The 23,508-nt window shown below is 42.6% G+C and overlaps 1 protein-coding gene across 2 annotated transcripts in view; it reads left to right on the forward strand.

Annotated features, from left to right (window-relative positions):
• The window catches only part of ADGRA1 (adhesion G protein-coupled receptor A1), a 342,093-nt gene that overhangs the window by 277,163 nt on the left and 41,422 nt on the right, over nucleotides 1-23,508 (forward strand). For both annotated transcript variants that reach the window (XM_075258484.1, XM_075258485.1), the window contains one exon: nucleotides 14,233-14,356. In XM_075258484.1, coding sequence (XP_075114585.1) covers nucleotides 14,233-14,356 — 124 coding nt within the window. The remainder of the gene's footprint in view (nucleotides 1-14,232; nucleotides 14,357-23,508) is intronic.

A 23,508-nucleotide genomic window follows, 5' to 3' on the forward strand; every position in this document is an offset into this window, starting at 1 on the left:
TTTAGGTGACCCTAACCTATCTATCTGCAGGGCTGGGGTGATATACTGTTTCTGGTGACACTAACCTATCTATCTGCAGGGCTTAGTTGATATGCTGGTTTCTGGTGACTGTAACCTATCTATCTGCAGGGATTGGTTGATATCCTGGTTTCTGGTGACGCTCTCCCTTTAAGACTGAGCCAAGTCACCCAGGTTAGCACTACCTATAAAATGTTACATGTAAATTTGCTTAAGAGTAAGTTCAGAACCTTCGTGTGTAGGAAAAGAGGGAAAAAAATTACTAAACCAGAAAATGATGGCTTGAGCTGAATGCAAATTGCAAAAAAGAAATTAAAACTCTAGACATGATGATGAACACAATCTGTCCCGAAAAGCGAGTCTTTAAAGTAGCTGGTTCGTCCATTAAAGTATGATTTGCAGTTTGATTAACGGCTTGTTTTTTTCGGCGCTGATTTAGAATCAGACAGCCTGACTTCTAACATTTGACTACATTAGAATATGCATGTCGCCTGATTGCCCCTTAAAACCAAATTATCTTGATTTTTTTTTTCTTTTTTTTTTCCATAGCAGCGGACCATTATATACAGCAAAGTACTACGTTTCATTTAGATATAGTGACATTTTACAACGTGATGTAGTGCGCTGTCATATAGCGCACCATTACTTTGAAATAGATCCAAAGTCTTTAGCGGCATAGACAAATTTGTCAAGAATGCAAGGGCAGTGAACATAGCTTATTGCTTAGGGTAGTGAACCCTCTATGATGAATACTAAATATTAAGGCTGCATAGACAACTCAGGATGGGCTGCACTTTCCAATTAAAACTTTACAAAATGTGATTTACCTTTTGTCTGAATGCAGATGGTTCAGCACACTTTGTAGTGGCCTTGTCATCTGTCAAATCGGACAGATTTTGGACTCCACTGAATTCAAGTTGAGGACATATCATGTAACTTAGGGAACCGCTTTTATAGGGGTTGTGCAGGGAAAAATAAGGCTTACTAGTGTTTTTCCTGCTGCCCTATAAAGAGACTCTCGGGGCTATTTTTGGGTAGTGTACATCTTGGTGAGAGATTCTTTCCTCAAACAGTTTGCCCAATTAACAGACTTTGAGAGGGGGTGTATTCTTAGTCTGAGAGAAGCAACATGGTCCCTTTGACTATTTTCTCACCGTCTAGGCCATCTACCTGTTGGGAACAGTGATTACATGAAGCACACTTGTATTTCTAATAGGCTCTGGATGGCCCAGACAAACCACTTAAAAAAATAATTGGCTGATGATCATAAGTAGATCAAACAGTTTCCTTGCCCAACATCCAGACGTAGGTGGCACCTTCATTACATACCCCTGTCTCTGCTTGGACAATTTCCAGGTACTTAAAAGAAAATTTTATGTCACAGTGACAATTGTGTGTGCTGCCATTGGCAGCCAGCCATCACCAACTTGATTTTCAGTGGTTTCATGACCTCTACTGATTGGAAGTGTATCTGATCTATCATGATGAATCTAGGTTATGTTTGTGAACCAATGGCTTGGGTATGGAGACCTTTGCTGTTAGTAATATCTGGTTTAGGTTTGAACCTATTATAAAAAGTGAATCAGATGTATTTACTTTGAAAATCCATATCAGAATATGGAAAGTGGCTAAATAATAATGAAGAAAAATTCCTGCTTGATATAAAAATAAGCAAGAATATGAGGTAGCTCGTGAGTCCAATATATTCATGAGCTAAATTTAAGCCCACCTAACCAGATTGACAAGCTGACACTTACCCTTAGCAGTAAGAGATTCTCACAGTAGGGGTGCAGAGAGACTTAAAGGAGCTTCTAAGTCAGGCTCTATGGGTGGAGATTACGTTTTGCTCAGGAATACACTGGACTCATGAACTCTTTCAGTCTCTAGCTATACTCCTAAAATGGTCATTTTCATATTGGGTGGGAAAATTTCCCACCTAATATGCCATTTTGACATGCAATTTCTAAATATGTACATTGGTTTTATTGGGTCTAAGAGATTTATTCATTAAGATATGCACCTGGGGACAGATCCTCTTTCAATTTCTTAACAGGTGTCTACCACCACTTCCAATAAAATTCAGCTGTCACCACCATGTTACGGAGCACGTTACAATGATAAACAACATACCTATGTTATGTAGATCACTTTTTTGTAGATTTTGAGAAAAATCGACATTGAACTGTATGCTAATGAAGCAGTTGGTGCACTGGGGGTGGACCTTCAGCTCCCAGGAGCACTGCTCTTGCCACTCAGACCCTTATCATCTCCCGTCTGTACCAGCCTATGTGGTGACAGTTGATCCTTCCCATCACCCATCCTACTTGACCAGCACAAATACTGCTCCCCCAGTGCACCAAATACCCGCCTCCAGTGCACCAACTGGCCCATTTGCATAAAACTTCAGTTGTGTTTCTCTGAATCCATAAGTGATGGTGTGGATCACTGTAATGTGCTCTATAATGCTGTGGTAGTAGCTGAATGTTTTAGGTCGAGGTTACAACAGGGACTAAGCCCATATGATAAAGGAGAACTGAAAACTTGTCTAAAATAAATATGGTCAAGACCAGGAAGTGGAGACACATAGCGTATGACCTATATATTCTGGATCGTTATATTATACAGGTATGATTGATATAGCGCACTTTACATCATTCCTAACTCTCACCGGTATACAGAGTGTTTATGCCGACTGTAGCAGAAAAGTGTTGACCCTTGGAGGAACTGTTTAAAAATCTCATTACAATATGTATATTGCACACAATAGTGTTACATAAATCCCCCAATTTTAAAATCCCTAAATCACTAGCTAGCGTACATACGATAAGAAGTGGAGAGAAGTGCAGCGGCTGGGCGAAATGGAAAATAATAATCGCCGGCTATTCCCCACATCAGAAAGTGCTTAAATTTAATGAAGAATGGAGAAGCTGCAGGCCTCAGATGAGAATGGGATTTGGCCTTTATAGGTTACAGAAATGAAAGTTTACTGGAATGTTCATCCTGATGTCAAGCTGTCTGCCAAACATCACCCGCTCCGCACCGAGCAACATTACGTCCAAATGTTAGACATTATCTAAACTGCTGAATGTAATACTGCCCTTTAACACTGCATAAAACCTATTATACTGTATGTGTGTTAGAATCTAATACATAGGCGGGGTGCATCGATAAGGTATGTGCAGGTACCTAAAAAATATTCAATACAGGGCCTTAATGGGGGTCTATTATTAGAATCCAACATATCAACCCTGACTCTCAGGTTATGGTTACCTCAATCAAACAGAGGTTTCCTCCTGTGAATCGCTGCCTTGGTTGCCATTTTTCTCAATGTGCAAATGAGCTTTTTGGGCAATGGCAACACCAAAGATCTTGTTTGCATACTGACAAATAAAGAAGTATCTTTGCAATGGAGGCAGTGATTGTCAAGAGGGAAGCACTATATCATTCAGGTGACCCTAACCTATCTATCTGTGGGTCTGGGTTGATATGCTGGACTGTGGTAGGGTGATGGGTGTAAATGGCTTGCAAAACGTATATAGTATGATGTAGGGACATTTTTGTTTACAAAAATTGATGACTCAATACACAAAATTGCTGAAAAATACATTTTTGGATGGGGAAAATCAGCTTCAAGTGCACCCAGGATGAGTCTTTACTTGACTGATTGCTCTGCAGATAGCTGCAAGTGCTCGGTCCTCTAAATTTGCTTCCCGATATCAACCCTTTAGTAGTGAATGGCGTCCAGCCTTTGCCTGCATCATAACTAAATCAGACAAATTGGGCCTGCCCCCTGTGCACTTGAAGGCTGATTTGGATATTCCTAGAAAAGAGATTCTCTGCATTGCCTCATTGGTTTGTGGCCATGGAGATAGGTTTCTGATCCTATTAAAGACAAATCCGCTGTATTATTGGTATCGGAAGCTTTTGTCATTCAATAATAGATGGAAGGGCTTGGGATGTATTTGGTGCAGAGGGAAAAATCTTATTTTCCCAAGTCATACAAATAATACTGCCATCATCCTAGGTGTGTTAAGTATTACCCTTCACTAGAGATGGGTAATGGCTCCACCTAAATAGCTTTTCTGACATCTCTACCACTATAGATGAGGAATGATATGAGTAAGTCTCAAGGATCTTTCTGTGTAAGGCAGGATTCACACTACTGTTGGATTCCGCTAATATGGTGGCAGGTTTTGTTTTTTATTAAAAAAAATAAATAAAATAAATCACAAAGGACACAAGTGGATAGTAGCTGATGGCTATCAGTTACTGTCCGTTTTTTCAAAAAAGTCCTGCATGTAGGATTTTTTGTCTGCTTGAAAAAAAATGGACATGGTTGTAAAGGACAGTAACGGATACGAGATAAAATCTCATTGAAATGAATGGAAATTTCATACAGACCAGCTAGTGTCTGTGGCTAAAATCTTGTACAGACAATGGCCATGGGCACTGCTGACGGAATCCAACGGTAGTGTGAACGCCCCCTATGGGGTCTACAGAGTCCAAGTTGTGAAAACCTCAAGTTCTCTGCAAGCTGGAACTTTCTCTCTTCTTTGGAGTCTGACTGCATATTCGATCCTAGGGCTACAGTAATGATGTCGGCAGTCTAGGGTTCTAATAAAAACCCCAAGTTTTTATCAGTGTATCCTCCTGTAGCAGTCATTAGTAGCCCCTATTGTCTTAACAGTGGTGTTTTGCTGCCATCTACTGGTGTGAAGAAATATAGCCTGGGACTGTACTACTGTGAGACAATAATCACCCTGTTCTGTTTGGTAAATGGTGCGGTCCAGAGGAAGTGACGTGAGCAGCGTGGTGTGGGCCCAGAGTGTGTGCTGTGAGGACCTGTGAGAGGCCATTGCTGCTGTAGGCCATAGTAGAAGGCCTGAAACACTGCAGAGACTGACTGGAGAAAGCGGCAGTGTTGTGGAGATTGTTCTGGAGACTAAAGCCGGACTGTGCCTTGGACTTTGTTCAGACCTTCACCCAAGACAGAAGCAAGACAGAGTCTGCTGAGTTCCTGGACAGGCCTGCATCGAGGGAGCACCACAGAGAGCTGAGAGACTGTATAAACCCGGTACCGTACAAGTATCTCAGGGACAGCTAGGGCCAGTTTATAGCGTGCGTTATCCTCATACTGTTATATGTAACTTAGTTTTATTTTGTTGATTCCTTCCCATTTTCCATAAGTAAATTGTGTTATATACCTGCCAGTGTGCGCCTGTCTCCTAGTCGCGGATCCTCGTTACCTGCTGGCCCGGACTTACATTTTGGCGTAGTCGGCAGGATCCGTAGCTCAGGAGACATGTCGGACAGGGAAGAGGGAACCTCTGCCGGGTCAAGCTCAGGCGCCCCAGCTGATAGTCCCAATGTAGCTGTTTTACCAGGAAGGAGAATGGTGCCGCCGGGCTCAGTGATGAGCCAAGTGACAAAATTTGACGGATGTAATATGACGGTAGCTGAATGGGCAGATCAGATACGAGGCTTACAGCAGATATATGACATTGCACCAGATGTGATAGTACAGTTAGCCACACTGACGCTGACAGGGGACGCCAAGACGACTGTCAGGCTACAACCAGCTAATGAGAAAAAGACATTTGATGAAGTAGTGACTTTGTTAGAGACCATTTATGGAGAGACAGCATCATTAGGTTCCCTAAAGGTCAGGTTCTTTCAGCGAACCCAGTCAGAAACTGAAACTCTCCCTCAGTATGCCAATGCCCTACAAGAACTACTCAATGACGTTAGGGAAAAAGGGGGAACCAACGCTATAGCCGACTATGACCGTACTCTCCGAGACCAGTTTGTCATAGGAATACGTGACAAGATCATAGCAGAGGCAATGCAAGATGAGATAAGGAGACGGCCACAATCTACCTTCAGTGACATACGGGTGGAGGCAATTTACCGTGCGAATAGTAAAGTGACAGAGCCACAGGTGAGACAGAGTGTCACACTAAGTCAAGGGGCCGAAGCAGCAGCTATAGGAAAAGCCAGAGACCTGGAGTCCATTATTCAGAAACTACAGGTAGAAGTAGAATACCTAACAAAGCGCTGCGAAGATTATGCACAGCAGGCCAAGAGAGGCTATGAAGGAGGAAGAGTGAATAAAGTACCTGAGAGAGGAGTGTCAGGGGCCTACCGAGGGGGCCCAGAGAGACGACCACCTCGGCGAGAGATCCAGTGCTGGGTGTGTGGAAGACTGGGACATGTCGCTGCAAAATGCCCAGACAAGTTCCCAAGACAGCCGCCTTTAAACTAGAAGGTTCCAGCGCAGCGGGGCATGCGTTGGAAGGGAATAAAAGAGTGAAGGAAGTTAAGAGCCCTGATGATACACTGATTGCAGCAAGCCCAGTATTGCAGGTCAAGATGAATGATGTTCTTGTTACTGGAATGATAGATACGGGATCACAGGTTACCACTATGGGAAGAGAATGTTATGAACGGTACTTCCAACAGTCTGCCCAGTATGACCCTGAGATGTTTGTGAGTGTGGTGGCAGCCAATAACCTACCTGTCCCGGTATGCGGAGTAGTCTGGATGGACGTGAACATATGCGGCCGAGACTTAGGCAGAAGAGGTATTATCGTAGTCCAGGAGGGCTATGATAAACAGATCCCCGTAATTTTAGGGATGAATATTCTGAAGGACATGGACCACCTGCTGTTTGCTAGAGATGGGCATAATTATTGGAGAGAAGCTACTGCTCACCAACCCACTCGGGCTGCCTTACAGCGATTAATAAGGATGTGTGGACTACAGAGAGCCACCGGTGGAGAACAGCCCGTGGGCTGTATTACTGTTCCTCATCACACCAAGATAACACTACCAGCTGAAAGAGAGACTATTATATCGCTCTCACTGGGCACCACCCGGAAATTAGAAGGCCTCTCTGTCATGATTGACCCATTATCTAACCAGAGCGGGTGCACTAATGTGCTTGTGGCTCGCTCCTTGTCTGTGGTAACCCAGGGGAGAGTGTTGGTGCGGTGTGTCAATACCTATAACCAGAGTTTAGATCTGACTCCAGGTAGCCTCCTTGCCAAGGTCTATGCTGTCCCAGCTGAAATACGAAAGGCGACACCTTTAGAACTGACCCCGTCCGGGAAGGGGGAATGGTCAGTGACCGTGTCCACAGAAGCAGAAGGGCTCATTGTCTCCCATGAAGAAGGGCGGTTGCTGCGGGAACGGATGAAGTTAAATGTTTCCCGATTCACCACTGATCAAGTCAGAAAGATAGACCAGTTGCTAGGAGAACACAAGGCCTCATTTGCACGACATGAGAATGACTTTGGCTGCGCACAGGGAATCTATCACGAAATACCCACTGGAGATGCGGCTCCCATCCGAGAGAGATATCGGCAGATACCACCCCAACAGTACCAAGAAGTGAAAGATCTGCTGAATTCAATGCTGGAGAATGGAGTTGTTAGAGAGAGTCAAAGCCCTTGGGCTGCACCAGTGGTGTTAGTCAAAAAGAAGGACGGATCTTTAAGGTTCTGCGTGGATTATCGTAGACTGAACTCCTGCACTGTACGTGACTCTTACCCGCTCCCCCGTATTGAAGAATCGCTTACGGCCTTAGGCAAGGCCCGTTACTTCTCGTCCCTGGATTTAGCAAGTGGCTACTGGCAGGTCCCCATGAGTGAGAAAGACAAAGGGAAGACGGCTTTCATCCTCCCAATGGGTCTATATGAGTTCAACCGTATGCCTTTTGGTCTGACCAATGCCCCGGGTACATTCCAACGGCTCATGGAGAAATGTCTGGGCGATTTCAATTTCGAATTCACTCTGATTTACCTTGATGACATCATTGTCTATTCCGCTACATTCGAAGATCATCTTCAGAAGCTGGGGCAGGTTTTTAGGAGACTAAGAGAGCACGGTTTGAAGTTGAAGCCCAGTAAGTGTCGCCTGTTACAGGAAGAAATTGAATATTTGGGACATCGAATATCAGGACGTGGAGTGCAGCCATCCAGTGAGAAGATTGCGGCTGTGCGAGACTGGCCCACTCCTACCACCCTACGAGAGGTCCGTGCCTTCTTAGGGCTTGCTGGATATTACAGGCGGTTTGTGAAAGACTTTGCACACAAAGCTGAACCACTGAATGCGCTATTGAGGAATACCGCTAGGGGTCCGAAGGCTCAATGCGTGCCTTGGGGTATCGAACAAGAGAGAGCATTTCAAACTCTGAAAGATGCTTTGACCAACCCTCCAATTCTGGCATATGCTGATTACCATCTACCCTTTCAGCTTTATACAGACGCCAGCCAATATGGTCTTGGGGCAGTACTCTCCCAAATCCAGAATGGAGAAGAAAGAGTGATCGCATATGGCAGCCGGTCATTACGAGACTCTGAAAGAAACCCTGCTAATTACAGCTCCTTCCGCTTGGAGTTATTAGCCCTTGTGTGGGCAATGACTGAGAAGTTTGCGGGGTACCTCACCGGGGCAGAAGTACAAGTGTTGACAGACAACAATCCACTGGCACATTTGGATAATGCAAAGCTAGGTGCCCTGGAGCAACGGTGGATGGCCCGACTTTCTAAGTACCGCTACAGTGTGAAATATCGCTCCAAAAATGAGAATCAGAATGCCGATGCATTGTCCCGAGTCACCACCCAACCACCGGTCGGGGACATAGATCAAGAATTAGAATCAACAGAGGTACCTGATTTCACCCAGTTTTCCCAGAAGGTGGTGACTGCTCGACAGAGCGAAATACTGGGAACTCAAGTAGCTCCCTTCCTGGGCCCATCCCACCAAGAATGGATTGGGCTCCAGCAACGTGATCCAAGCCTGGCACTGCTATGCCGTTGTGTTAAAAAGGGGTGCAAGCCTACTACTGATGAAAGAGACCAGCTGTCACCCGAAGTATTAGCGGTACTGGGGCAGTGGAACCGATTGGAGATGAGGGACGGGATCCTACGACGGCGTGTATACTTGCCAACTGAAATTGACGCCTGTTATCAAATTGTAGTGACTACTGATCTGGCCCGTCCACTAGCCGCCGAGGTACATCGTAGGAATGGTCACTTTGGAGCTGAGAAGACCTTTAGGTGGCTCCAACGATTGATCTTCTGTCCGAGTCTCCGCTTCATTGTTGAAGAAGTATGTCGTGATTGCAGAGCATGCGAAATCAACAAAGCAGTTGAACAGAGGGCTCCAACACAGACCATAGTGACGAAAGAGCCACTTGAAGTATTGATGATTGACTATCTCGCCGTGGGATATTCTGCAAGTGGGCATCAGTATTGCTTAGTTATGGTAGATCACTTTACCAAATTTGCTGTAGCCGTTGCAACAAAGGACCAGACTGCTGAGTCGGCTGCTGAGGCCCTGTGTCACCACTTCATACGAGTGTACGGCTGCCCTCAACGCATTCACTCTGACCAAGGCGCCTGCTTTGAGGGGCGAGTCATGCAAGAAGTGCAACGTATTTATGGAATGAAAAAGTCACGCACCACCCCATACCATCCACAGGGGAACGGGGCATGTGAACGATTTAACCGCACATTACTTCAGATGATCCGTACCTTGGAAGCCGACAAGAAGCGACAATGGCCGCAGTACCTGCCTGAATTGCTATGGGCCTATAATAATCAAGTCCACTCTGTCACAGGGTACGCCCCATATGTTCTCTTCTTTGGGCGACCCGGAAAAGGTGTGGGAGACCTCAACCTCGAAGACACCGATGAATTTCCTTATCGAGGCCTGCCCACTTGGATTCAGGCTCACCGTCAGAGATTAGAGACTGTCCACCGGATAGTACGTGAGAGACTACAAGAACAAGTTCACCCTAATCATCGGCCGGTGCAGGACACCCCTCTTAAAGTGGGCGACTTAGTCTTGGTACGAGTAAAGAAGCCACTAGGGAAATTGGACAGTAGGTGGGAACCTGACCCTTACTGCATTGTGGCCCACCCTCATGTTGATAGTCCCGTTTACCAAGTCCAAAATACCCTGACCAAGCAGACGCGGACGCTACACCGTGACATGTTACGCCCATGTCAGTCTCAGGGACCAGTTCAGAATGACAGAGAGGAAGTGACTATGACACACCCCTCCACAAGTGAGCCCTGGTTGTGGGATGACGATGATGATAACGGGGGTGTTGTGGAAGCTGTGACCACCCCGACAGTAACTGGGCCTGCAACAGTAGTGACACCCCCGACTGCCATATCTGACCGTCCTAATGAGAGACCGACCTCTACACTTGCTGATGATATGACAAGCTTGCGGCGGACTAGTCGCTCCACAGCGGGTGTACCGCCAGTGCGTTATGCCCAGAATGAGTTTGTTTGGCCAGCGGTCCATCGTTACATCACAACATTGCGATTACAGAAATGTGTTGATGGGGCTATTGTTGTCAGGGACTGCCAACATTCGACTGGGGGGGTATGTAGCAGTCAGTAGTAGCCCCTATTGTCTTAACAGTGGTGTTTTGCTGCCATCTACTGGTGTGAAGAAATATAGCCTGGGACTGTACTACTGTGAGACAATAATCACCCTGTTCTGTTTGGTAAATGGTGCGGTCCAGAGGAAGTGACGTGAGCAGGAAGCACAGAGCAGCGTGGTGTGGATCCAGAGTGTGTGCTGTGAGGACCTGTGAGAGGCCATTGCTGCTGTAGGCCATAGTAGAAGGCCTGAAACACTGCAGAGACTGACTGGAGAAAGCGGCAGTGTTGTGGAGATTGTTCTGGAGACTAAAGCCGGACTGTGCCTTGGACTTTGTTCAGACCTTCACCCAAGACAGAAGCAAGACAGAGTCTGCTGAGTTCCTGGACAGGCCTGCATCGAGGGAGCACCACAGAGAGCTGAGAGACTGTATAAACCCGGTACCGTACAAGTATCTCAGGGACAGCTAGGGCCAGTTTATAGCGTGCGTTATCCTCATACTGTTATATGTAACTTAGTTTTATTTTGTTGATTCCTTCCCATTTTCCATAAGTAAATTGTGTTATATACCTGCCAGTGTGCGTCTGTCTCCTAGTCGCGGATCCTCGTTACCTGCTGGCCCGGACTTACACTCCCCTTACCTCAGCCAACCAATGGTTGGGGTGGACCTTGGCTCAAGAAGAGATGGAGTGTACCAACTAAACAGTGAAAGTCTCCTATGGGGGCGTATATACAAGGATACTGCAGAACATATTTACAAAGTAGTGATATATAATACAAACTATGCAAACAGTTCAACAATGTAAGCAGTGTCCATTGGGATGTGGTAGGTTGGTTGGAGAGGTTGGTAGGTAGGTAGGTGGATGGATGGATTATATTCCCTTGAGAGAATGTAAAATGCTTCCTTGCTGCAAAATGTCCTCTTCTAATAGAGGGTTCTTCATATGATGTTCTCTATATAGACTTAACAATAGCATAGAGCGGATTTTCAGTCTGAGTCAGACGAAGAAGTAGCAATTTGCTTTTCTCTGTGCGTATAAATAGTGTGTAATATAAATGTAGAAGTGTATTAGGTTTAGGTGATGCAGTGAAAGGAACGTTTACGATTTCACACTTACTGGTAGTTTGCTGACGGCATGAAAAAAACACAAATTGGCTTATTGTTAAACTTTTAATACAGATGATCTCCGGTGCGGGAGCGGAGGCATTAATAATATCCTGCACTCAAGGACATATTTGCATTTTCTACATATTTAAGCTTAAAACCACTTTTTTATGTCCTACTTTTGCTGAAGCTGTTATTCCAGGTGAAAGCCAGTCTCCGTGTAGTTTTATTACCCTAGATCACCAGGGAACACCAGTACCTATTAACCATATACTAGTATAGAAAACCTTTGCCGCATGGTCCTTCGTCTTGATCGATTGCCAATGGATAGGACCATAAATGCAGTAACTTTCTGTGGTTTGGGAATGTCAGAAACCCAGCCATGATGTCCTTATTATGGACAGGTTATCAGGAGGGCACTACTTGTATGAGTAGATAAACAGCCATGATCTCCTTATTGTGGTTGGGTTATCTTCTCATACATGTAGTGTCCTCCTGATAACCGGCCATGATGTCCTTATTGTGGTCAGGTTATCTACTCATACATGTAGTGTCCTCCTGATAACCAGCCATGATCTCCTTATTGTGGTTGGGTTATCAGGAGGACACTACATGTATGAGTAGATAACCCAACCACAATAAGGACATAATGGCCGGTTATCAGGAGGAACACTACATAAGATAAGAGATAAGATAAGATAATCCTTTAATAGTCCCACAATGGGGAAATTTCAGTGATACAGTTTCATAGATGGTACAGTAGTATATAACAAGAGAGAAAAACACATACAAGCTCATGGCAGATAGAGAAATCCTAGGAATCATAGCAACTAAAAAGAAAGAAGCACAGACACACTGCAGGATCATTTAGTTCTCTGTGCGGAGTGATGTTACAGCCAGACCATGGTTGGAGGACATGTGGAGGGGGGGTCACAGCATGTAAATATAACAGGCAAAAAACGTTTGGTTTTTTTTGCAGAGGTGGGGGACATATGCAGCTATCATGATAACATGTGGCAGTTCCTTTGGTAGGTGGTGAGATCTCCTGCTCACAGCTGATAGTTCGGTATCTTGCATCAGCGCTATTGTCCATTGACCACAAAAAAAAAAATGCCCCAAATATCTTTCATCACAAGCCCTCCTCTTCCTTTCTTCTTACCACTGTGTTCTACTGCCCAGAGAGGTCTGAAGCCATCCAGGTAGACAGGGTGCTGCTCTCTTGCCAAGCTTCCATAAACACATGGGTAGGTGGGTGATGGTAGGTTCCCAGGTTGTAACAGAGTCCCACGTGTCCACAGTAAAAGAAAGAAATACCAGTCAGCTGTAGCATCTTCACACATCAGCAATAGACTCCAAAAATAATCTCCTTGAAAAGAAGTCCACACTTCCATGTAGGTTATACATGTATGAGAAGATAACCCCACCATAATAAGGACATCATGGTTGGTTATCTTCTCATACATGTAGTGTCCTCCTAATAACCAGCTATGATGTCCTTATTATGGTTGGTTTATCTTCTCATACATGTAGTGCCCTCCTGATAACCAGCCATGATGTCCTTATTGTGGTCGGGTTATCTTCTCATACATGTAGTGTCCTCCTGAAAACCAGCTATGATGTCTTTATTATGGTTGGGTTATCAGAAGGACACTAGATGTATGACAAGATAATCCCACCACAATAAGGACATCATGGCTGAGATTCTGATAAGTCCCAGTTCATTCATGGTTGTATCCATTGGCAAAGACGGTCACCATTATGATGGTTGGAGAAAATCTTTACAACCATGCCAATGTTTTCATTATTCATTTTATTAAAAATATTATTTTTGTCTACAAAGTTATGAGAGCCCTTTAATACCTTCAATACCCTCGGGCACCAGGGATGTAACCATTAACACTTTGGTAATTGTAAACTATCATGGATGGAAAGATCAATGGTCAATAGTATAAAATGGTCATTACCTAAGACCACATATTGAACCCTTCACCATCCTAGACCACCAGGGACGTGACAGTTAACACCTACACCACTGTCAACTTTCTGGTATCCATTCATTGATATAAACCACCAAATATGTGATGAGCTACCAATGTTACGATCCCCTGACACCGGGGATGGCAAACCATACTGTCACTGATGACCACCATTTGTGAGATGACTTTGCTACTACTTTTGGGTTTTACAACTTCACGTGTCTGTTTTTGTAAATGGTTAAATTCCCATTAAATAACAATTCTAGAACGTTTCCTTTGTTTATTCCTTCTATAAACTGACTATGGGGATGTTACCCAGATGGCATTTGTCACCTGACATGGGGCAATTGGCATCAACCTTATTGGGGGGAGGGGGGCTGCCTTCCTCTGGATCAACACTGTAGGGTTATAGTTTGGACTTGATGGACGTTGGTCTTCATCCAACCTAATCAACTGTTACTATATACGATATGCTATCTATTGTGTATATACAGTGGTGTGTTCATCACCGTAGCTTACTGATAGGGGCTGTACATTCTATGCCAAGGTTTGCACAAGTCAACAGTATATTGTAGACTTGTTAGATAGTGAGTAAATGGTTAAATCCCTGTCTGTTTCTTGATATGAGCACAGCTTATCATCTCTCTATCCAAACAAAGCGTAAACTATTTCTATAATTAAGTCTGCTTGTATATTATGTGCCCACACTTAATCTGTCTCTGTTTTCATCTGCAGCACTATCCGAATCAGCAGAAAAGGATGGCATATGCTACTTAATTTCTGTTTCCACACTGCGCTCACTTTTGCTGTGTTTGCTGGAGGAATCAATCGAACTGGCTATCCCATAATATGCCAGTCTGTAAGTAATGCTCACAGCTTTGTCTATTAGAACTGTTAAAGTGTAGACTAAATGATGTGTTTGAGCAAAACATTGCACCGGATGTGTTCACTGTGTAATATACAAGGCTGAACCTTGTAATTGTCACATCTATAAACAGGGTAGGACCACAGAAGGTTCCTTTAAGTGAATATTCACCTTGTATATTTGAGGGGGTATGCACGTAACTATAAGTTACCCCTTGATCAGTAGGGGTCTAACCGTTGGGACTTCTGCAGTCATGAGAACACTGTTTTTAGAAATATGCACCCATGCTCCATGCATTACAACCAGGACAATTGGGGATAGCCGAAGAACAGGGCATAATTACATTATACAGCCTTGATGTACCCCCTGCACTGGCAATGTGAGCCTCAGCATGATGATGGTTGTACCCATGACAAGGCAAAAAAAAAAAACACTGGCATGGTTATTAACATGACGAGTAGAGATGAGCGAGTACTGTTCGGATCAGCCGATCTGAACAGCACGCATGCATTGAAATGGACGGACATAGCCGGCACGCGGGGGGGTTAAGCGGCCAGCCGGCGTCAAAGCAGAAGTACCAGGTGCTTCCATTCATTTCAATGCGTGCGTTCTGTTTGGATCGGCTGATCCGAACAGTACTCGCTCATCTCTAATGACGAGGCAAAAAAATCACTGGCATGGTTAACATGACAAAGCAGAGTCACTAGCATGGTTGTACACATGACGAGGCAAAAAATCACTGGCCTGGTCATCATGACAAGGCAAAAAAATCACTGGCATGGTTAACATGACAATGCAAAAAAAAAATCACAGGCAGCAGTGGTAACTTGATTATGGATGGCACAGTCACCAGTGATAACATGTCTGCATATAATGGCACTGGTGGGATTGTACGGAATTTGTAACTATATTAGACTGAGTTCACACTCTGGTGGGTCTGTTGTACGATGAGTGGTGCCTGATAAACACCATTGACTTACTGTATAATGGGTTCCTACGGATTCTATAGTGGGTTCCATAATTTTTATGGCAAGAATAGTACTACATGCATCCCTGTTGTTTGTCAAGCCTTGAGACTGCCAATAGAAGCTCAGAATGGAGCCTTTGACCACAGTCTGAACAGAGCTTTACCGTTTGGTAAACATTTGGTACCAATTTGTGAATTTGAGTGGCTTGATATGTCTTTAAAGATGGCCTTTCATCACTCCTAAAAAGGCTAATGACTTACATGATGAGACTTGTCACCTAGAACCTTTAGGTCTTTTGTTTATCATAATCTGTTCAGCCATTCCAAAGATATAAGCCCTTTTAATATTGATGCAAATTATGGTCGGTAACACTGCATGATATACAGCAGACAGAGAAACCACAGTGTTACCGCCCACTTGACTAATAGACCCTAATCTATAGCAACACTAAAAGGGCTTATATCTGTGGAATAGCTGAATGGATTTGGATAAATAAAATACCAAAATGCTCAGGGTGACAGCACCGAATAGGCAAAGTGCAGTATCTCATTGGGTTTTTCAGACCTGGTGACAGGTCCTTTTTAATAGCAATCTGTGCTGTTTTTGAAATTCCAGTCCTATTCACGCAGGAAATCATATTTTTCTGTAATAATCTAGCATCCTGGCATTCATTACATAAACCTATTATTCCTTGTCCATGTTCTCTCATAGTAGAATTATATTACTGTATTAAAATAAAAAATTGTGGAAATTGTAAACCTTTTTCGTGAAACCGTAAAAGGCTCCAACCACTCCAGATGCCACCGCCTGCTCCGCTAGGATGAACTATGGCGCTGATATATATTTAGTTTTTGATTGTAATTTTGGAGTGATTACATTTTTATGGCTAGAGTGCATTCATGAGTATCCAGAAATATATTCGGAAATAAATTTCCTTTCAGACTAGTGAGCGCCCAGAGCTCTTGTTATTAGCCGCATATTTTATTATTTTGGTTTGTGCCTTCTCCGGGTCACAGAGACATCTTCACCGTTAATTGAAAAATGTATCTGAGGTTTTAATATTTGCTGAATTAGGCAGAATAGCAGAATAGAAACTCCATCGATATTTATCATTCAATGGAAAAGTTCTTGGCGTGCATTGCTATTTTCCGGGACAATATGTTACATATATAAGGAGACTATAGACCGATAGGTGAAGGATCACGTTTATAAAGAAACCTTACTATTCAAAGCAGGGAATAGCTACAAAGAATGTTTCTGTATCTGGAGGACCTGACATGTTGTTGATTTCAATGGAAACGGTGCAATGCAGTATTTATCCTGCGGAGGCACTGTAGGAAAAAAATTACAACTGAAGGTTTGAGAACTGTAAATAGGCACCATTCCACTTTCTCTAGTCCACACTGTTCATGAGCAATTAATGCAGTTAGTTTTGGTGCCTATGCTAATTAGGCTCTGTTAAGTAGGTGGTGTCAAGCAGAAGCAGACAAGTGGCTGTGACTCTAGGATGTCTAACACGGTCTACTCAGAGGTGGACAGTGTCAAAGCTCAGAATGCCTGCTCTAATGAATCAGGTACCAAAAGTAACTGCACTGACTTATGAGGAAGGGTGGGGGCTAGAGAAAATTTCAGCTCTGCTGGAATCAGTGGAATGGCAGCTATTAAATGCAAAGGACTGAAAATGCTGATGGGGTAGCAGGTCGCCTTTAATGATTGGACACTCTGAATTATGAGAGGGCACATCTAACAAAAAGGGGTTGTCCAAAGTAGATCATACCTTTTAAAGATAATCTGTCACCAAGTTGGGGTCCCTCAACCACTTACATGTCCTTATGCTGTTGGGATTTTCAGCTAAGGATAGCCCAAATATGCCAAATTTCTTGAGATGTGCCTTTGGCGTATTTCCCTCTAACAATCTTTAAGGGGCTGACTAGTTTTATTGTTAATTTATCGTTGACCAATCTGCTGATCAGCCACTTATGTGGCCTCTAAACAACCTACATTACACGGCTTCTGGATCATAGTGGCCATGAGATGTAATTACAGCCTCATCTCTTTCAATTACATGTGGACATGGGTCTCGAAACTTCATCCACATATAGCGGAGATCAAGGGTATGTTCCAAATTGTTAAGTCTGCAGTGCATCACTCACGTTGAAAATTTTCACCATGGATTTAATCTCCTCAGTATGTAGGGGTGAAATGAGAGTTGAGCGAATCGGTTCATAACTGTTTGTCATGAATATTCCTAATTGTGCATCTGGTGCTTTTCTGTGACTTGATTGGTCAGGGCTCAATGCTGATGCTTGTGATTTGGCCTCAGTGATGATCTCTGACATGCTGGGTGCCATGACACATGGGATGCTCATGTGACCTCTGGTGGCTCAGTCTCAGGCCTAAGCTGTGACCTTTGGGCCAATTCATAGAATGGCCAAATCAAGATAAGGACCAGACATGGACTCACTGGGAGGACAAGCCTCAGGAATCTGCTTTATTTAGTAAGACAACATACACTACGTGTTTCGGGCTTGACACAGCCCTTTATCAAGTGTAACAGGCAGCAGGTTTTCAGTGTGATATGGAGGTCTGAAGAACCAGAAGGCAGCGGTTGGTGGAAGCCAGTAGTTGGCAGCAGTACACCAAAGAGTAGTCATCCAATCTGAGACATCACTGTGAGGTCAGCGAAGTACAGAAGGGTAATTAGTTTATATTGCAGAAAGACAAAGAGTTGATGACGAAGTTTGTGATGATAAAAATTTGCCACAACTGACTGGAGAGAACCAGAGGATGGGAGTAATAGAGAGGATCGCTAACAGCGGCCAGGAGTACTCAACTGACTCCTCCAGCCCAGAATCTTTTTTCCTGAGGCTTGGTCATCCCAGTGAGTCCACGTCTGGCCCTTATCTTGATTCAGTCTATACCCCCCTGGGTAATGGAATTTTTGCAACTCAACTCTCCCCACCCAGAAAGGAACCCTCTGTCGATTGGTTCCAACGCCTTCAAACGGTTGTGAACACACAACCTTATCAGGTGAGAACCTGTCTTGTGTAAATCATAGTCACTGGAATTCAGGAATACTACACTATAGGCTGCTCGGTGTTTTTTGTATTGTTTTTTTGAGCAGAGTATAATAATATCACTTCACTTTAACAAAGAACCATTTTCTGTGGACCCAAACCATAACAGACCCAGCCATGTCCAGCAGGCAACTTGGGCCGGCAAAATCATTTTATCTGTCACAACCAAGAACCCTTAGGCTGACCCTGGTTGGATGTACGATAGAATTGAGTATGGGTAGGATATTTTGTTGATAGACTCCGGGCCCTGAGTGTACGAAGAGATCTCTGCCCCATAGGACTGCACTAGTACTATAAACCACTTGTCATAGTGTCAAGTTGGGGCCCTGTGATATTAAAGGCCAGGAATTTCAAGTCTCTTCTAAACCACCTAGGTTTTTTTGCCAATATCATTTTGAGTCATTCTTTCTTTGTAAATAGCAAAAACACTTGTGAATAGAATCGCATAGAACTGATTCTGGCAAACTAAGAGCAATCCTTGAAATTGTTATTTTCTATTACATTCTCTATCATTCCAGGTTTTAGCACACAAAAACGTTTTTCTTTATTTGTTGCTTTAAGCTTCCCCCCACCCCCACCCCTTCACACAATTACCGTATTATGAAATGAACATTATCCCGATGTAGGAACAATTTTGTTATTGATAGAGAATCGTGTAGAATAAACAGCCAAGGAGCGCGAAAAGTCCAACTTCTAGTCCATCCTGCCTTACAGTTTTTGCTTTTTCCTTGCATCAAGATGGTTGCTATGGATATTCTGCGTTCCGGCCACAATGGTTTATTCCTTTTATGGAATTTCTTAGAGAAAGGATTTTATTATTAGTATTCATATAGATGGTTAACATGAATATAGAGGGGTAGAAAACGATCAGATAACCAAATGAAAATGACATTATGTAGTGTCCCTCCTGATAACCAGCCATGATGTCCTTATTGTGGTCGGGTTATCTTCTCATACATGTAGTGTCCTCCAGATAACCAGCCATGATGTCCTTATTGTGGTCAGGTTATCTTCTCATACATGTAGTGTCACTGCCTGATAACCAGCCATGATGTCCTTATTGTGGTCAGGTTATCTTCTCATACATGTAGTGTCCTCCAGATAACCAGCCATGATGTCCTTATTGTGGTCGGGTTATCTTCTCATACATGTAGTGTCCTCCTGATAACCAGCCATGATGTCCTTATTGTGGTCGGGTTATCTTCTCATACATGTAGTGTCCTCCTGGTAACCTGTCCACAATAAGGATATCATGGCTGGATTTCTGACAAGTCCCAGAGCATAGAAAGTTCTTGAATTCATGGTCATATCCATTGGCAACCCACCAAGGCAACAGATATCATCACTAAGGTGATTAGAGAAAATCTTTACAACTCTACAAAATTTTGTTTTTGTTTACAAAATTGTTTAACTTTTAATTAAAATATTGGAATGTTTATGGTAAAATCCCCATCCAGTCGGAAATGTCATTTAAAATGCTGTAACGTCTTCCCATATTTGATAGTTTCCCCCTATTGAGTATTTCTTATTCAGTTAACGCGGATCATTCATCTCCAGGCTTGATGCTCTTTTAAAGAAGTCTGCAACACATATTTTTCAACGTCAGGATTTCCTTGTCAGAAGCTCCAGTGGAAATCATTTCTTCGGCATAGACCGTCTGAGCTGTCATAAGGAGCTCATCTGTGTAGATGTTACAAAATACTTAACTACTGAAATCAGATTTCTGCTTCCTCCGTGTGACGTCCTCATTATTATCCATTCAGATTTATGTATTTTCTGGAACTCCATTTTTTACACCTGACCCTTAATTTATTATATAGTATCAGTACCTGGCAGTAAGTAGGAGAACATATGGCGCTCCTACATATGGAAGAAGTAACCCCATATTCCTATTTTTGCTATGTTAACCCTTTCACACAGTTGAGCATATGTCTTTTAGTAGTGCTCATTTTCTACATTCAACTTCAAGACTGTTGTGACTATTGTGGTTACTTTTGTGTGTTGGGAATGTAAAGTTCATTACAAGCCGGTGATGACTTATTTCTTATTAGGATACATCTTACACTGTCACGACTCAGATTCCGCCCAATTCACTATTTAAACAGTGTAGTATATAAGGATCGTAGTGTTAAAGGGAACTCATGACATTAAAGATCCAGTCGAGTGTGCAGGTGGGATGTTATAGAGCAGGAGAAGCTGAGCAGATTGATACTACACTGCTCAAAAAACAAAGGGAACACTGAACACCTCCTAGATCTGAATAAATGAAATATTCTCATTGAATACTTTGTTCTGTACAAATTTGAATGTGATGACAGCAAAATCACACAAAAATCATGAATGGAAAATGGAAATCATATGTATTAACCAATGGAGGCCTGGATTTAGAGTCTTCCCCCCCCCCCCTCCCAAATTAAAGTGAAAAAACACACTGCAGGCTGATCCAACTTTGATGTAGTGTAGTGTTCTTAAAACATGTCAAAATGTGTGTGGCCTCCACGTACCTGTATGACCTCCCTGCAATGCCTGGGCATGCTCCTGATGAGATTGCAGATGGTCTCCTGAGTGCAAATATACTGTAGTTACTCGGGGCCTGACAAGGTGCTCATTTTAACGGGGTTATTTGGTAGTAGAGGTGGTAAATTCGCAAGATTTGCTTTATTTAGGGTTCAGGTGTTTTGTGAGCAAGATTCAGTTTGGATTGAAGTTTGGTACAAGCCACATCTTAAATTAGCTTAAAGCATAGTGCCGAACACTGTCAGGGCTCCTATGATCCTATCTATAAAACATAGTGTAGAACACTGTCAGGGCTCCTAGGAACCTATCTATAATACATAGTGTATAACACAGTGTATGACACTGTCAGGGCTCCTAGGAACCTATCTATAAAACAATGTATGGCACTGTCAGGGCTCCTAGGATCCTATCTATAAAACATAGTGTACAACATTGTCAGGGCTCCTAGGAACCTATCTATAAAACAGTGTATGGCACTGTCACTATCTACCTAATTTATTATCTAACTTCTAGTTCTCTAAGGTAAACATGGCCAAAGTTATATCAAAGTAAAAGTGACATTATGATACTCTGGGGCCTCTGTAGACCCCAGAATATAATAGGTGGCGCCCCAGAGGAGGTGAAAAAAAAATGTCCAGGGCTCTGTCTCTACCTCTTTGTAGACATCTGGTTCCCAGGTCATATGCACACCAAGCATCATGACAAATCCAGGTCTTCTCACAATGAATGTAATGTCACTTCTTAAGAAGGAGAAAGCAACCATGTTTTTTAATCTGGGATAACCCCTTTGAATGAGCATCTTGTCAAGTATATGAGCAAATATCTGTCTGATAAGAAAAAAAGATGGTGATGTCCGTAGTCAGCATGAAGCATATTGTAGAGCTAGGGTGTTAGTGGAGGTCCATACTAGTCAGAGACTACCCGATCAATAATGATCGTGCCAGACAATGTAGGGAGACGACCTTTCAACTAAGATGAAAAGAAACACCCAGTTACCAACTAATTTACTCAAAAAAATTCAGGGGGAAATTAATAGAGAAATAGCAAAATACAAAGTTCTTAAAAAATGTTCCAGAATTTTTATAACATTTGGAATTCTTCACTAAACAGACAAGTCAGGAGCATTGACAGGTCCTTTCTAACATTACTCTTTTTCACTGTTCTGGCTGGTGAGAAGTAGAAAAAAAATGATGAAAAATTGAAGAAAAAAAACAAGTTAGACAATTTTATACAAAAATAATTATAAAAATATGAACGTGTCACAACTGTACTCAACATCTATATTATCCCACCACGGTGTAAGGACAGAGATGAGCACAGGAGCACTATTTTTAGATCTTCGAATATATTAACGTCACTTGAGATTTGTCGTCCAAAATTCCGACTTTCCAAGTTCAACATCGTCCTCCCATGTGGATACTTGGAGCTTTCCCATTACAAAAGTTTCTCAGTGTATCTGTAAACAATTGTTTGTCCTCTAAAAATACCAGCGTCTACCTCTCCCTACGATGTTCTGGATATGTTCTGCTACTTAGAAAGCCGAAAGAAACTCTCTGTATCGGTCTCGGTTAATTTAACACATTTGACAATCTATTGTTTTTTTGTGCTTCGAATCCTTTTTGCAGCTAAAAAATTTATGACAAAAATAAGTTGACACGATGCATTTAGTTTGACTCATCTTGCTGTAGGTATAACACGGTTTCAAGTTGTCATTTTATCATCTTTCACCTCATCAAACACACTAAAAATACAGAACTTCCTGTATCTGCAAGTGTTTCAGTCGGTGGAAAGAATCTTCTTTGAAAGGAAATGTTACGAATTTGGTGGAAAAAAAAGAAAATATTTCTAGAGAGAAATTCTAAAAAAAAAATAAAAAAAAATACTATTGTTACAATTTGACTACCGAAAAGATGAATTTTTTAATTTCATGTGGATCTATTATGTTGATGTTAATATATCATTATGAGGTCTATAATCTAATTCTTGTCCCCAATGACAGCTATTAGAATTGGAAATCCAGTGGGTTCTCTGGTTCTTTGGCTTGGTCTAATTTCTAAATTGTGATCCACTTTTATTATTGAATAAAAATTTTAATTTTATAAATTTTTGCCAGAATTCATTTAATTTAGATTACATTCACCTTATTTGGCTGTGAAAAACAGATAGTTACATAGTTGCCTAGTAGATGAGGTTAGATGAAGACATCAGTCCACCAAGTCCAACCTATAACCCTACAGTCCCCTACAGAATTGGTGATGAATTGGTTCATTGTTCATCAGTTTTACATTAGATCCATATCAGTTTCTTTTTTTTTTTTTTTTTTTTATGCCAAGTGTCACCCTTTTTGCATTTGTTTGTATACACCTTTTGACACAGCACTCTTCTTTAGCAATGACTTTTTGTGGCTTACCCTCCTTGTAGAGTGTGGCAATGACTAACTTATGGACATCTGTCAAGTCAGCAGTCTTCCCCCATGATTGTGCTGCCTACAGAACCAAACTAAGGGACCATTTTAAATGCCTTTGCAACTGTTTTGGGACAATTATTAAAATTTTCTGATATAATGACTTTTGGGTCTTCCTTG

Source organism: Leptodactylus fuscus, chromosome 10 (assembly GCF_031893055.1).
Source record: "Leptodactylus fuscus isolate aLepFus1 chromosome 10, aLepFus1.hap2, whole genome shotgun sequence".
In the NCBI taxonomy this organism is placed as follows: domain Eukaryota; kingdom Metazoa; phylum Chordata; class Amphibia; order Anura; family Leptodactylidae; genus Leptodactylus; species Leptodactylus fuscus.